Source organism: Peromyscus maniculatus, chromosome 2, assembly GCF_049852395.1.
Source record: "Peromyscus maniculatus bairdii isolate BWxNUB_F1_BW_parent chromosome 2, HU_Pman_BW_mat_3.1, whole genome shotgun sequence".
NCBI classification, from domain to species: domain Eukaryota; kingdom Metazoa; phylum Chordata; class Mammalia; order Rodentia; family Cricetidae; genus Peromyscus; species Peromyscus maniculatus.
In genome coordinates this window covers 9414707-9430853 of record NC_134853.1, presented here as the reverse complement: position 1 = coordinate 9430853, position 16147 = coordinate 9414707, and the positions used below count along the sequence as shown (strand labels likewise).

The following is a 16147-nucleotide window of genomic DNA, read 5'->3' as shown; positions in this document are numbered from 1 at the left end:
CCAGGTCAACCCTGCTGCGGTTCTTCAGGAGCTGTCAGGGAGAAGATCTCTCACTGACCTGGGGCTCACTTACTTTGGCTGGGCTGGCTGGGCAGTAAGCCTTGGCTTCAGGGCTCTGTGTCTGTCCTGTGGTTTCTTCCTTTCTTGTCATACACAGGCGAGGGTGACACTGGCTTTGGAGAACATGAGGTGTGACTGCTTAAACAAGCCAGGCAAGTCTAGAATTTTACACGTACCCGTGGCTATATCCACCAGAACTTCAAGTCCCTTTGCGGTGGCCAAGTGTGATGGTGGCTGTCTATAGTTTTTGTTGGGGCAGGAGGATCACATGAGTATGGAGTGCAGGGCCATCCTAGGCAACATAGAGATCCTTAGCTCTTAAAATAAAAATGCTATTTTGGCTGGAAGAGCAATGCTAGAGTATATGCACTTCATATGCACGACACCCTGCATCCAATCCCTATGAACCTAAAAAAAAAAAAAGTAAAATTCACATTTTGTCGCCTTGGTAACATTTGCCATCTTCACAATTTGAAGTAAATGTCACTATGGAGCCAATGTCCAGTCACTCTCCGTCTTCCACACAGGAACACTGGACCTATTAAACAATATCATCTCCCTCCACCAGCTCTCACAAACCCTTATTCTACCTCCACGCTTGCAAAAATTCTAGGTGTTTCATATAAATGGAATCATAAGCCGGGCAGTGGTGGTGCACAACTTTAATCCCAGCACTCAGGAGGCAGAGGCAGGTGGGATCTCTGTGAGTTCGAGGCCAGCCTGGGCTACAGAGTGAGTTCCAGAATAGGCTCCAAAACTACACAGAGAAACCCTGTCTTGAAAAACAAACAAACAAACAACAACAAAAAAAAAACCCATAATATAGCGTGGTCCTTTTGTAACTGGTTTGTGTTACGTCGTGCACAAAGGTCCTCCAGGTTCATCCATGTTAGAGTATATATTATGATGACAATGAGGAGGATTGTCAAACATAGTCTTGTTATGTTGCTGAGGCTGTCTTCAGCCTATGGAACTCAAGGGATCCTCCTGCCTCAGTCTCCCAAATAGCTGGGACCACAGATATACACCATGCACTCCTGACTAACTTCCTTCTGGCAACAGCGGCTGGCCAGCGAAGCCGGAGACCTTCCTGTCCACAGCAGCCAGCACTGGAGTTAGAGGATGCAGTGCCTGGATCCCCGGCTGTTTGCCCTGACTGGCCTTTTCTATGGGTGCCGGGGATACAGACTCGGTTCTTCACGCTTCGTGCTCTTGTGGTCAGCTTCACCCACGGAGCCGTCTCTCCAGCCCTCACTTCTTGACCCGTTCAGGCTGCCTAACATTCCTGAGTATTTCTGTTGTGTTTGCCTCGGCCACTTTCACCTTTTAGCTGTGGCGTGGGATCTGCTGCAAAAATGAGTGTTCATGTTGAGAGCATGCTCGGTTTTGAGGGGAGGGGCATCTACTCGGAGCTGCTGGCTCACATGCAATTTCTGGTTTTATTTTCTTTTACTTCGTATTTTTGAGACCACAGTTCAGGCTGGTCTTGATCTCAAGAGCTTTCTGCTTCTATGCCCCAAATACTGGGATCATAGACATACACCACCATGCCTGGCTCGTTCGTAAGTTTTAAAGGGCTAGCTCACTTTCTGTTCCTGCCAACATGGTGGAGCATTCTAGTCTTTTCCATGGCCATTTTAAGACTGGAATATGTTTCCCCAAATAGGTTTATACATTTCATTTGACATGGAAAATGTGGACCACCACATCCTCCTTCTCCTCCTCTTCCTCTTCTCCTTTTCTTCTTCTTCTCTCTCTCTGTCTCTATGTCTGTCTGTCTGTCTGTCTTCTCTCTCTGTCTCTCTGTCTCTCTCCCTCTCTCGTATTTTCCTGACTCCCAGGAGGGGATTTTAGGGGTGTGAAACAAAGAGAAAATGCTAGAAGCAATAAGGCCGATTACAAACCTGGGCCTGCAAACCTATGCAGCCAAAGGGCACTTAGTAGGCTGACAGGCAGGTTCTGCTCTAAACTTCATCCTCTCCGTTTTTTAGGTGACATCTCCCCGATCTCCAAAGTCACTTAGTATCCCACCAGTCCATAAAACACCTCTTCCTTTCCACGATAAGCTATTTCAAACTGACACTCCCTTGTGGAGGATAAACAGAAGGGTCTCAAACAAACAAACTTCCTAATCTGTGGCTCACTCAAATAAACCCTCTGACGATTGAATGAAACTCCTTCCCAAAAGTTCTGTTCTAGGGCTTTGCAGTCCTGGCTCTCCTGAGTTCACTTGAGCTCCATGCGGTGTGCGCTGCAGGTAAGGAACACAGTTCCGGGTTTTCAGCTGGCCCGGGAAGGTCTCCAGAGACGCAATCCAGGCGGTGGAGCACAGGAAGCGGAGCAGCTGGAGGATCTGTGGTCAGGGAATCTCCCCTGGGCCGCAGCTTTTGCTGCATCCAGCTCCTTCCATGACAGCCATATTCATTTCTTCACTCCCTGGCCACATCGTGCGTTTCCTGGCTCTCAGGCCTCCAAGAATGTGAGGGCAGTGACTTGGGCTCCAGAGCCCTCAGGAGGAAAGCACCTCAGGTGCAGTTCCGGGGGCTTTTCCAAGACCCTCAACATCCTGCCTTCCGTCTCAGAAAACCTGACAATGGCCAGCCGGCCCCGAAGGCGGAGAACACAGGGCGGAAATGAAGCAGCAGGCTGCAGACACCAGACTTCCGCTCCTTCTTTCCTTGTCACTTCCAGCCAAGTGGTTTTATAGGTTTCTCTCTGTCTGCCTAATTTCTGTTTTATTCTCTTAAATGCCAGATAGCGTGAGGGCTTGGGAAAGGCTTTCCCTGTTTGATCTGATTGGCCTTGGCAGGACCTCACCAACTTCTCTGGCTTTCTCTAACTCTGCACCCAGGAGAGACTGGTAAGAGCCAAGGCCTTTAGGGTCTATATACCATGTATTTCTTCCTTCTAGCAGCTCCTTGGAAGCAATGGAGCTGAGGAAAACCAATGCATTCATATGCAGGAGATGTGGGAAGTTCCTTTAAGGCAGATGTTGACATGATCCTATTTCTAGATCATAGACTATAGGTATCTGAAGAATGCAGAGGAGCCCAGGCCATATTTGTTGAACATGTACTGTGTATTTGGCTCTGTGCAATGCTAGGACCAAGCCCCCTGAGATAAACAAGAGAGGCCATGTCCTTAGGTACACAGTAATTAATTCCAGCGGAGAAGTTAGAGTATAATAAAACTTATTTGGACGCACGCACGCACACACGCACGCACATAAAAAATTAAGTGCCACTCCAAACATATCTGAGCTTTGTCTTCAGTTCCCAGCACCGAGCTCTAAAACTTAGTTTCTAAGGGGATAGCAGTTTTTCTTTTTATGCATAAGGCACCTCTTTGAATCATATCTGAGTTTATGCTAACGGAGATTGGGCATGTGCCAAGTTTCATGTTTTCTCTTAGAGGGTGAAGGGAGTTTTAACCACCATCCTACTCTGGGGCGAGCAGAGGAAATGGAATCCACCCAGGAGTGGTCAATGGTTTGAGCAACCACATAACAAAAGCCTAGATAAAACATCTTTACTGTTTATTTATTTAGTTTGATACAGAGTCCTCATGTAGCCCTGGCTATCCTGGAACTCACTCTGTAGACCAGGCTGGCCTCAAACTCAAAAAGATCCACCTGCCTCTGCTTCCTGAGTGCTAGGGAGAAAAAAAGTGTACCTCTCTACCCACCTGTTAAAAAAACAAAACAAAACAAAACAAAACAAAACAAAACAAAACAAAAAACCCAACCTCTTGAACTGCTCTTTGGGTGTGATGATGAAGGTATTCAATCCTAGCACTCTGGAGGTGAAGGTCTGAGGATCAGAAATTCAGGGCCAGCCTTGGCTATAGAGCAAGTTCCAGGCTAGCTTCAGGCTACAAGAATAACACTACCATGCCTGTCTCAAAGCAAGACAAGGCAACACAGGGCAGAACAATGAAAACCAATGACCAAAAGAAACCGCAAGGACTCTAAGAAGGTGGAGTTCTAGAGTTCTAGAAAAGTTCTAGGTTGTTGAGCACACACATCGGGTTCCTGGGGAGGGTGTGGACCTACACCCTTTCCCGGAGCCCTTCCCTTGCATATTGTCCAGCTCACTGTTCACCTGCAGTTTCCCACGACAAACCGGAAATACTGCAGTGTTTCCCTGAGTTCTGTGCCATGCGAGGGAATTAGTGGCCCCGAGTGGGGTTATGGGAGCTCCCGAATTTGTAATCAGCTAGGCGAGTAGCCTGGGGACCCCTTTGGCAGCTGGCAGCTGGAATAGAGGCAGTGTTTTGTTACCGAACCACTTACTGTGGTGTCGGTGCTCACTCTGGGGGAGTGTCAGAAATTGGACTGAACTGTCCGGTGCCCAGACAATATCAGAGAACAGGCACATGCCATCCGAAACAAAACAATGCTAGAAACAGGGACTGGGGGATGACTCCTGCCTGCCACTGCCCCTCCTGCCTGCTGTTAAGGTGAGCATGCGCAGTTGCTCCTTTGTAGATACAAAGTTGAGTAAGGGTGGCTTCATTGTTTCAGCCTAGCTCCATCTACTGAAGGCATACAAGGAAGGCCAGGGTGGTGGCGCACACCTTTAGTCCCAGTGCTCAGGAGGCAGAGGCAGGTGATCTCTGTGAGTTTGAGGTCAGCCTGGTCTACATAGAAAGACTCTGTCTCAAAAAGAAAAGAAAAAAGAGAAAGGAAGGAAGAAAGAAGGAAAGAAAAGAAAAGAAAAATCTATTCCAGGCAGTGGTGGCACACACCTTTAATCCCAGCACTTGGGAGGCAGAAGTAGACAGATTGCTGAGTTTGAGGCCAGCCTGGTCTACAGAGTGAGTTCCAGGACAGCCAGAGATACACAGAGAAACCCTGTCTCACTAAATAGAGTGAGATAGATAGATAGATAGATGGATGGATGGATGGATGGATAGGTAGGTAGATAGATAGATAGAGATAGGTAGATAGATAGATAGGTAGATAGATAGATAGATGGATAGATGGATAGATAGATGGACAGATAAAAAAGAAAGAGTACAAGGTGTGGGAAGCACCATCCAAGTCCACTCTGCACCCCCTCCCCTATCCTCAGCACTCTTGACAGAGGGCCTGCTGTTATTTCCAACTTGTACACGAAGGAACTGAGACGTAAGAACGTGAAAACAGGCCCGAGCATCTGGTCAGGGACAGGCAAAGCAGGATTTGCGTTCAAACTGACAGCAGACACTGAGGTTGAGTCTGCGAGAAAAGCATTTCAGTCTGAGTCGCTTAAAATGAGAGGAGGCAGGCTGGGGATCAGCTCAATGATCACGGATCTGCCTCCACACGCAGTGTCCTGGGCTCCATCCCAGCACTGAAAAACTGAAATAACAAAGGTCTATTCTTTTACAATTCTGGAGGCTGGCCACCGGAATCAGAGTTTCAGCAGGTTGGCTCTTTCTGCTAAGGGACAATCCTCTACACCTTTCTCCCAGCCCTGGTACTTGGTATACATCCTCTGTTTCAGCTTTGTGTCACAGCCTCTGCCTGTTGTCACTTCCCCCTGCACCTCCCTACCCTACCCCTCTGTGTCTTCTTTTGAGACAGGGTCTCATATACCCCAGGATGGCCTCGAACTCACTATGTAACAGAGGTTGTTCTTGAATCTCTGATCATGGGGAGCCATGAAATTATAGGTGTATGCCACACCTGGTTTCATGCTGTGCTAGGGATGGTACCCATGGCTTCTGTATATACTAGGCAAGCACTCGACCCACTGGACTACATCCCTCACCCTCCAAGTCTCTTTTGGTAAGGACACCAGTGACAGAATTTAGGGCTACTCTGATCCATTATGGTCTCATCTTGGTTCCTCCTGCAGATATACCATTTCAGCACCTGGGTACACTTTCAGGACTTCATTGCATCTTCTTGGAGGACACGTTTCAGTCTGTTTCAGCACAACTCTACAGGACGCCTTGCTGCTGACACACATAACGTGTCCATGCAGGGCCTAGGATGATCACCTGTCCAGCAGACACCTGGACCACTCAGGCTGGGAGTGAGATGGGCTGGCTGAAGACAGGGCAGGCTTGCACATGTGTGTGTCGGGGTGGGGAGGGGGGGGGCTGAGGTGAAGGAGCTAGGCTCCTGGCTCTTCTCTAGGGGGAGGGGAGGCCTGCAGTGGAGTCTAGGTGGACCACCCAGGATGTATGGGCAAGGGAAGGGGGCATTTTTCTTGGCTGTAGGCATACACATCTCTCCCTGCAGCATGGTTTCAATCACCCTGACAGAAAAACCTCAAGTTTCGAATCTGGGCCGAGGATGCTTTGTTTTTCTTGCTAATCAAGACTCTTGCTTTTGGCTCATGGTAACAAAGATTTCAACAGCCATAGCTAAAAAGGTTGGTAGGCGCTCCTGGAAGGCATTATGTTAAGCTCTCTATGGAAACAGAGCAACGAGAAATACACCCTGGGAAGCAGGACTTGCTGGAAGGTGGGGCCATGTGTCCTTCAGCATCCTCTGAAAGACAGGTCATGAGATGTTCGAGTGCTCTGCCATCCCTAAGTAACTGTAAACCCAGGAAGAGCTGAGAGTATGTAGGAGCAGAGCCGAGGCCCCAAACGCTTTGCCTTGGCATTCTCTGGAGGGCAGGCACACACATCTGGATCTGGGCCCTGCCTTTGGCAGGTCTTGGCCTCAGTGAGGATAATGTTTCAGAGACTAGATAGGAACTCGCTGCTGTGAGCAGATTGATAGAAGCTGCCCCTGTTTCATGCTTTGTCACATAAAGAGTGCATTTAAGTTACCATGTATCTCTTTGGTGAATCTCGGGATGTATTTTGTTTTCCCCCTGGGTTCTCAGGAAACACTGACTGCACATCGAAGCAGTTCCTGCCAGAGAACAACAGCTTCCAGGCTTCACTTAGCAAGAGAATTTCCTTTGCTGTTTTAACAACGGATTCAGTTACTAGAAACCCAAGTGGAAGGTTAAAGACACCATGTGCAATCTGCTAACGCCGCTCTTTAGCCTTGTGGGCCCCTGCCCCAGGGCTGGCCACACACACTCTGTTTCTTGGGACAAACTGAGGTTGCTGAAGTGTGACTCAGGCTAGAGATTGGGTCCAGGCAGGAGGACGCTGTTTCTAGCTGGGTTTTACCTTGGGAGAGGAAGTGCCAAACCTCAGTCTGTCAGCTTTTATGACCTGCTGCCAGGCTGGGTCCCCAGATCTCTTCTTCTCTCACCTCCCCACAGCTGGGTTTGTCTGTTTCACAGCTTCTATGACTCTAGAGTCCCAGGACCAATCTCCTTCCTAAGGGCAGGGCCCATGTCCAGTTATAGGTCAATGACGAGCACGCTGCATCCCAAACGTAACTTCCTTCTCTCCTCCCAGTCCCGGGGTTGGAACCCACAGCCGTGTATGTGCTAAGGCAAGTGCTCTGCCACTGAGTCATATACTCAGCCGTTTCCTACTGAGACAGGGGCCCACTAAGCTGCACAGGATGGCCTTGAACTCACTCTGTAGCACAGGAGGGCTAGAACTTTTGCTCCCAAGATTATATGGGCTTACACTGCCAGGCACACCCCAAAATGTAATTTTTAAAGCTGTGTGGAGCCTCCTCTTTCCACTGAAAACCCCTTGACTCCTTGTGGGTAGCATGCTGCTCTTCAGCCCCGAGAGCTGGCAAGTTAAATCTGTGCAGTTCAACCCTAGACCTCTGTTCTCACTGCCCCCCGACTTACAGACAGCCGTTCTCCATCCGCCTGGTTACTGTAGTGTCTGCCCAGTGTCTGTTCACTTCTGGCGTCTCAGGAATCCACAGAAGCCTGGCAGATTCCATCAGTTCGAGTATTTCACTTTCTTCCCATATCCAAAGGAGCTGGTTCCCATCCAGAAGGATGGCTATTCTCAAGATGGGACCTTCTTAGAGAGTGGAGGCCACTTTTTTCCTATGTTCTGTTTTAGCCACAATGAATATCATTTGCTGACTCCTGGGGCTTCCCTGGAATGCTACCAACCCTATGTCAGCTGACATTTGTCCCCTCCCCACTTTGCTGAGACCTCACTAGAGTCTGAGGCTTCATGCCTGCCACGTGTAAACAAAGGTACTGGCACTGAAATGAACTGTAAACCGGGGCCCTGGTGCAGATGCCTGGTGCAGATGCTATCTGTGGCTAGGCGTGGCCTCTGTGTGACCTGGCCACTTCTGGCCCTTACAGCTTGGTTCTCCCCACTCATCTTTGTACGAAGGTACAGTGTGGGCAACGCATTTGGCACAGAAAGGGCTTCCCTGTCTCCCTAAGCCCCACCGATTTTATATTGTATTGGAAGCAAAACAAATATCCAAGATCCAGGTCAGCATCAGTTTAGAATAATTTCTGCTTACTAGTAGGAAAACAATCTTTGAAAAAGGCACTTCACAGCCAGGTGGTGGTGGTGCACACCTTTAACCCTAGCACTCGGGAGGCAAAGGCAGGTGGATCTCTACAAATTCAAGGCTAGCCTGGTCTACAGAGCTGAATTCCAGGACAGCCAGGGCTGTTACACAGAGAAACCCTGTCTTCAAAAACAAAAACAACCCAAAAAAGATTTTTGCTAGATGGTGGTGGAACATGCCTTTAATCCCAGCATTTGGAAGGCAGAAGGCAGATCTTGAGTTTGAGGCCAGAGTGTACAGATTGAGTTTCAGGACAGAGAAACCCTGTCTTGAAAAAACAAATTGAGAGAGAGAGAGAGAGAGAGAGAGAGAGAGAGAGAGAGAGAGAGAGAGAGAGAGAGAGAGAAGGACATTTCACTTTTTTTTTAACTTGGGAAAATTAGAAAGGTAACGTCTTTCGAAACAGGGTACTTCACACACATACATGCATGTGCACACACACACACACACACAGGCTGGCTTTATGTAGCTCAATCCTGTCAAGGCAGTCTAATCTTCTATGACAGAGCAGCAGACCCAGTAGACCAAGGGGGTGACAGTAGTTAGACTTCATCTTTGTCAGCTTTGAAACTTTTGATTTCTGAGTCTTACTCAATATGATGATCCTTAAACTAGTTGAAAAGTTAGAGAAGCCAGGGCTAGTGCTGGCTAGAGACAGAAGTGGGGCTCCCCAGGGGGTCGGCCTTGAGCCCTGTGGCCCCAGCACTCACATGAACCGCCAGATGACAGCAAAGAGAACTCAAGAGGGGTGGGGGTGGGGCCTGGGTACAGATGACCAGCCAGCCCGTCACAGAATGACCCGTGGAAGCATGGGGGCTGAGCAGAAGAGTGCGCGTTGAGGAAACACAGCGTGGATGTACAGAGGTGCACACGCACACACTAGTCACTACTTGAATATGGTGCTAGGTGAAGACATCCAGCAAGGGGGACCCTGCACCTGTCACCCCACCCTCAACACTAGTCCCTTCCAGACTGGCTCAGCCATGGGAAAGACAGGTGCACAGTGTGAGTTAGTCCAGAAGTAATTAAACTGGGATGGGACATGGAGAGACAGAACAGTTAAATGAATTAGGTTTATTGAACTTGGAGATGGCACTTTATAAAAGAAAACCAAAGAAAAATAGAAACAGATTAAATTTCAACACATGAGAACAAAATGGAATGTGACAAGGATTATCCTTGGCTTTAAGGCTGATGAACAGGCTATTAAATTAGCAGAAACTTCTCCAGGATGGTTTTGCACACCCTAGGCTAGCTGGGAAAAGACCTTGATAACTTGAAAAATAGCTGTCTCACCCAAGTTAGAACACTACTTCAAAGCACTTATTTAAATCCTTCATTGAAAATTAAGCAGCAGCCAGTAAATTCACTGTTACAATGCCTCAAGGCATACTTGGCTGTCATTCATAAAGAGAAGTTCGGCCTGGGGTAGTGGTTCATGCCTTTAATTCCAGCACTAGGGAGGCAGAGGCAGGTGGATCTCTCTGAGTTCGAGGCCAGCCTGGTCTTCTGGCTACACAGAGAAAAATATCAGAGAGAGAGAGAGAGAGAGAGAGAGAGAGAGAGAGAGAGAGAGAGAAGAGAAGAGAAGAGAAGAGAAGAGAAGAGAAGAGAAGAGAAGAGAAGAGAAGAGAAGAGAAGAGAAGAGAAGAGAAGAGAAGAGAAGAGAGAGGAGAGAGGAGAGAGGAGAGAGGAGAGAGGAGAGAGGAGAGAGAGAGAGAGAGAGAGAGAGAGAGAGAGAGAAGAGAAGAGAAGAGAAGAGAAGAGAAGAGAGAGGAGAGAGGAGAGAGGAGAGAGGAGAGAGGAGAGAGGAGAGAGGAGAGAGAGAGAGAGAGAGAGAAGAGAGAGAGAGAGAGAGAGAGAGAGAGAGAGAGAAGTACCTACTATAGGTAGACGGCGGCACTGAGACTGGAGTACATGAAACCCACCCCAAGTGTGACCCCATAAAACATTTTTCTTTAAGTAACTCAGGAAAGGATAGGAGGGGGAAAACCCACAATGCTTTTCTTTATAATGTTGCCAACAGCTAATAACCACAGAGTCAGTTATGTAAGTATTTAATTAGTTCTTTAGAAAACCTCCCGATTAGTAAAAGTAGGCTTATTTTAATAGCCTTAAACATTGGTCACTGTTTAAACAAGACATCCTAAAACAAACAAACAAAAGCAATCACATAATAGTTCATAGTCATTTACAAGAGGATGGTACACATGTAGATACAGAGGTAGAGATTCACTTTTACAATGTTTCACTAATACACATATACCAAATTCAAGGCACAAAATAGTTTGCTTTACAAAAAAATACTGTAAAAATGTCATTTGCTGTTCTACAATGTGAATAAACCTTTCAAAGAAATCTTTACAGCCTTCCACAATACTCCAGACAAGATTTGTTCCCCACGCTAATCAGAGTTGGCACAAACATGGGTACTTTTTAATGCAGAAATTCCCATTTTCAGAAAGTTTCTTTGTAGAGCTGCTGTGTTCTGTCGACAAGGTCCCCCTCTCCCAAACGCAACTCTGCATCCCCCCGAGGAAAGGACACTTTCTATATGCAGCAAAATTCACAGGTAGAAAATGTACAATCTTTTTGATTAATCAGGTCTTTAAACATTCAATTTAGTATTCTAGGGATCGAATTTAAAAATCATCTAGTATTTCAGTCATAGTAGTGTAAGAGAGAGACCCTCTGGCCTTGGCTGTATGTTCAGACAGCACTGATCTCAAATTGACATCAGAAATTCCCCTTTATCAGAGCTAAACCCCCAGACACCATGAGCAAGCCACCCACACTTGCATGAGTGGAACCCAGAACCCAAGACAAAACACGGCACTGTCAGTCCTTAAACGCACAAGGGGCCAGCTGGCTAGACTTTCACAATCATGAATGAATGAGTGAATTCTGTGGGAATTCAGAAGAATCATACACATGAAACACACTGTAGTCATCATTTCTAGACTTTCTGTTCATTAAAAAAATAATGATGTCACATAGTGCTTGTCTAAATACTGGACTCATTTTTAGGGCCCTGTCTAAAAAAAGGCCCCATTGGCAAAAACCCAAGCTCACATTTTTCAAGCACCCTAGTCAGTTAATTTACATTTTATTATTTTTTAAAAAGTTGATTAGAAAAAAAAGTTGACGTGGGGTTAGAATCCAGAGGCTGTCAGTACTGCTGATGTGCATGGACTGAACCACCCTGACAGAAAGGGCACTCCATACAAAGCACTCTTAGATTCCATTTTTTGCTTCATTATTGTTTGTGGCTTGTTTTCTTTGAGCAATAAAGGGATACATACACTTGTCGGCTCCTAGAAATCGATACATGCATACAACTGCTTCGAAGGGAAGGATGCTGCAAAGGAAAGGCAGAGTTAGCAAAGGGCAGGCCATGCGTTCCCTCAGGTCTGGGGCAGGCAGGGCAGGGCCCCTCACTTACCTCTTCATGAAGGTCACGATGTACATGAGGCGGGGGGTGCAGATCATGGGCTGGTCAGTGAGGATGGCCTTCATGGCCTGCTTCACACAGTAATCAGGTTTCAGAGGGGGCAAAAAGGGCTCGATTTCTTTTCTGGAATTTTGTATTAAAAAACGAAATTCAGAATTAACACAATATGGAAGACTGAAAACAATACAGCGAAATACTGTGATGTGAATCGAGGGACAAGATTTTCTGAACATTTTGTTTTCTTCATGGTATTTTTGTTTTGCCTCACATTTTCTTATTATAAACACACTTCATTTTTATCATCTAGTAAATAAATCAGGAGAAAAATAAGCAAAATAAGTTGACTCTTCTGTAAAAAGAGATTCGGTTGTTGAGATGCTTTGTAAGATGCATTTCAAATCATTCTGATGCTTTCTTTGAATAAAAAAGGAGGTACTTGTTATCACAAACATTAAACTCTATCAAGTGGTGTAGCTTTCTCTACTAGACAGGGCTAAAACTGTGCATAAGCAACTCTGCTGCCTTCTCTAGTACGAAACTGCCAGAACCACACTTCACAAGGCTGGCAGAGGCCTGCCTAGCTATAGTCTAAGGACCCCCTTCATTTTAATGCGGTAAATCGCACGTTAAATACCTCACACAGCCACTGCTTTCTTACCACTCATTGTCTTATCACAGCTTTGGAGCTCTGCACCTGCCACTCTGCTAAATGGAAAACAGGACCCTCAGCGACAGGGTCCCATGCAGAACCAAACTCACACAGCACAGGCACACAGGCACAACACAGGCACAGGCAAGGGTGAGAGGCAGACCCAGAATTCAATTTCCTGTCTCTCTCTCATTTTCCTTTTTGAGCTGGGAACCAAACCCTGGCCTTGCACATGCTAAGCACATGCTCCAACACTGAGCCACATCCCAGGCCCTAGAGCTAATTTCTCAGTCTAGACTCAGTGCCAGCAGGAGACTGAAATGACTCAAACCACTCTCCATCACTTGTTCGGCTCATTAAGAACAGTCCCCAACAAACAGGGGACTTGCCTATTGTCCTTTGCCTTGCAAATTCACCCAAGCAAAGCTCTCCATGTCAACAAGTGTCTCTGCTGATTCATGGTTGCGTTTACTCTGTTGAAAGCCTGTCAGGTAAAACCCAATGGTTAGGTATTTATATTCCCATATGCCTCCTTCTCAAGTGTGAGAGGATTCCATTTTATTATTGTTAGTAGCTCTAAATGATTTCATCTTAGCTATATACACCTGCTAGAGAAAAGAAAAAAAAACTTTCAAATCTGTAGTGTGACATTCAGTCTTTTTAGAAAAAGAGGCATGTTAGTCCTTTGTGACGGTGATACTGTTTTATATCCAGGTTAAAGTCACATTAGGGACTTTTCTCCTGGACCCATCACCTGCCAACACTAATAGTAGAGAAATAAAATAACTCTCAATGGTGTAGCTTCTAAGAAAAATCCTGGGCATTTGTACGTCCTCCCAGAGATGGAGAGACGCCCATTCCTGTCTGATTCTCGGAATTAATCCCAGCATGGCATCAAACCCTCACTTGTCAGTCTTAGACATCCATGTTACAGACCTTAACTGGAGAACTTCTGTCTCTTAGCTAGGTCTTACTTTGTAGCCCTGGCTGGCCCGGAATTCACCATGTAGACTAGTCTGGTTTCCAACTTGGGACAATTTTCCTGCCCCCGCCCGCCCCTCAAGAAGTGCTGTGGGATTACAGACATGTGCCACCACTCAGCTCAGGCTGATCCTCTACTGACAGTTAAAGTGGCTGAACATCAACCCCACACATCTTCCCAATGTTACCCTGTTGTATCAGTGTAACAAAATCACCAAAGGTCTTTCAATAAAAAAATCCCAAGCCAGATATTGGGGTGAAAGCTGAAAGATCAAAGAATCAGAGCAAGCCACGGCCATCACCTCTTCCGTCACCAGCTCCCCAGCCTGAAAGGGCCCCTGGCTGAAAGGGGTTCCTCAGCCAAAGAACCTTTAGCTCCTGTCTCCTCAGGTCTACGTAGCTTTCTCTGCCCAGCCATCACTTCCTGGGATTAAAGGCCTGTGTGCTTCCCAGTACTGGGATTAAAGATGTGTGCCACTGCTGCCTGGCTCTGTTTTCTCTCTTAGAGTCATGAGTCAATCTCATGTAGTCCAGGGTGGCTTTGAACTCACAGAGATCCAGATGGATCTCTGCCTCCCAAGTGCTAGGATTAAAGATGTGTGCCTCCACTACCTGGCCTCTATCTAGTGGCTTGTTCTGTTCTCTGATCTTCAGGCAAATTTTATTAGGGTACACAATACATCAGCACATATCAGTAAGAAGATGGGTTTCCACTGACCTGATTCGGCAGCCTCTGAACATGCCTGTGTCTACAAGGTAAGGGCAAACCAAAGTTGTTTTAATTCCATCCTTTTCAGCAGCCTTTAGCTCATGGCTCAGAGATTCGTGAAAACCCACAACTCCAAATTTACTGGCACAGTAATCCTGAGCAAGATGAGAGAGAGAACAGAAATGCTGAGTCTACGCACATGTTCTCAACTGATCTGCAGCTTCCTGGTCCCGTTTAGTTAGATGTTCATGACAAAAGGTTATAGGTAACGAAGCAAGAGAAGGAAATTGTCTTAAAGGACCTCTATCTGATGTGGTTCAGAAAAGAAACAACATTTTTCAGGCAATAACAGAAACAGAAGAAGGCTTTTTGCCACATCAACCAAGTATCATGTTACTTTGGGGGAAGTCACTGCGAAGGGTTCTATGAAAGCTAAAAGGCTGCAGTGAAAAAAACATGCAGGGAGCTTCCCTTTGAAGTGCCTGGAAACTTTACAAATGGCCTCTTGTTTAGTGAAGGAGACTGAAAAACCTGCTTGTTTACGTTAACACAAGGAGAACAAAGCCAAGTTAACTTGGGCTATAAGCTATTATGATCTAAAGTTAAAACACAAGAGCCACCACATCTTCTGAACTTCAACCAGAACTCAAGAGCACATGATACAGAAATATTGACATATTTGCAAGAAGCACTGTTTTTAATTTTCTAGGCATCTGTAGGCCAAGTCTTAGGGAACAATGTGTGAAGATGTTTTTTTTTTTTTTTTTCGAGACACGGTTTCTCTGTGTAGTTTTGCGCCTTTCCTGGAGCTCACTTGGTAGCCCAGGCTGGCCTCGAACTCACAGAGATCCACCTGGCTCTGCCTCCCGAGTGCTGGGATTAAAGGCGTGCGCCACCACCGCCCGGCTGAAGATGTTTTATAATCTGAACACGGTTGAGAATGGGTTAAGAAGCCCAGTTCTACACAATTAGACAGCACCTGCCCCTGGCCACAGGCACCTCATCTACTGAACGAGCCGCAGGCAGCTCACTTTTGTGCACCAAAACAAAACGTGAGCCTTTGGTCTCACCTATCCGTTCTCCCCACACTGCCACGTCACTGCATGGGTCCGTTCTCGACCCTGTGCCTTCTTCCATCCAGCAAGGCTGCTAATGAAAATGGGCTCTGTGAGCACCGGCCTGTCCCTTCTATGCTGTGAAAGTGGGTTCTGTGAGCACCGGCCTGTCCCCTTCTATGCTGTGACAACTAGGTAAATTGGTCCCGGTAATTTTATGGCAGGGAGGAGGACTCCTCCTCCACAGCCGGTCCTGTGTTAGAGGGAAACACCGCTGGCTGACCAGACGGTGTGGAAGCAGGTCTCTTGTGATGTGTTCACTGCAAGACAAACTGTGTGAATGAAGAAAATGCTTTAGAGCTGACAAACCTCAACTCCAGCAGTGCTGAACAGTCCCAGGGAGCTGGCGACGGTCACAATGTGGCCATGATTAATCTCCAGCATCGTCGGAAGAAAGGCCTTGGTGGTCTGAAAGAAGCAAGATGCAAGCTTTAGAACTGACAGGCCACATCTCCTCTAAAGCCCAGATCACAGAACAATCTCCAAGCTGTAAAAATTACATTTCCCAGTTCATCTGAAAACATCTTCCATCTATCAAAAAGAGATGCTCCTTTAAGTGTCTGGCTAACTTAGCACCTTATCATTGCCCTGCTAGGCCTATTATAAACTGTGACCAACAAAGCTATAACCCAGGAGCTTTGGGGGCTGACGTCCAGAGATGAAAAGAAAGTCATTAGGAGAAGGCTCTTTATCATCTTTCAAGTGATAGCGATCTGCTAATCTGAACCACTCCTGGGTCAGAGGCCTTCTCATGCTCATGCCCTGGTTCAGCTGTGTTCTGGTC

The 16147-nt window shown here is 46.7% G+C and overlaps 1 protein-coding gene across 1 annotated transcript in view; it reads right to left on the bottom strand.

Annotated features, from left to right (window-relative positions):
- Window positions 1-10499: 10499 nt before the first annotated feature.
- The window catches only part of Rdh10 (retinol dehydrogenase 10), a 28375-nt gene continuing 22727 nt past the window's right edge, over window positions 10500-16147 (bottom strand). The window contains exons 3-6 of the mRNA XM_006974713.4: window positions 15673-15771; window positions 14258-14403; window positions 11901-12032; window positions 10500-11816 (exon numbers count right to left, since the gene is read on the bottom strand). Coding sequence (XP_006974775.1) covers window positions 11693-11816; window positions 11901-12032; window positions 14258-14403; window positions 15673-15771 — 501 coding nt within the window. The 3' untranslated portion in view covers window positions 10500-11692. The remainder of the gene's footprint in view (window positions 11817-11900; window positions 12033-14257; window positions 14404-15672; window positions 15772-16147) is intronic.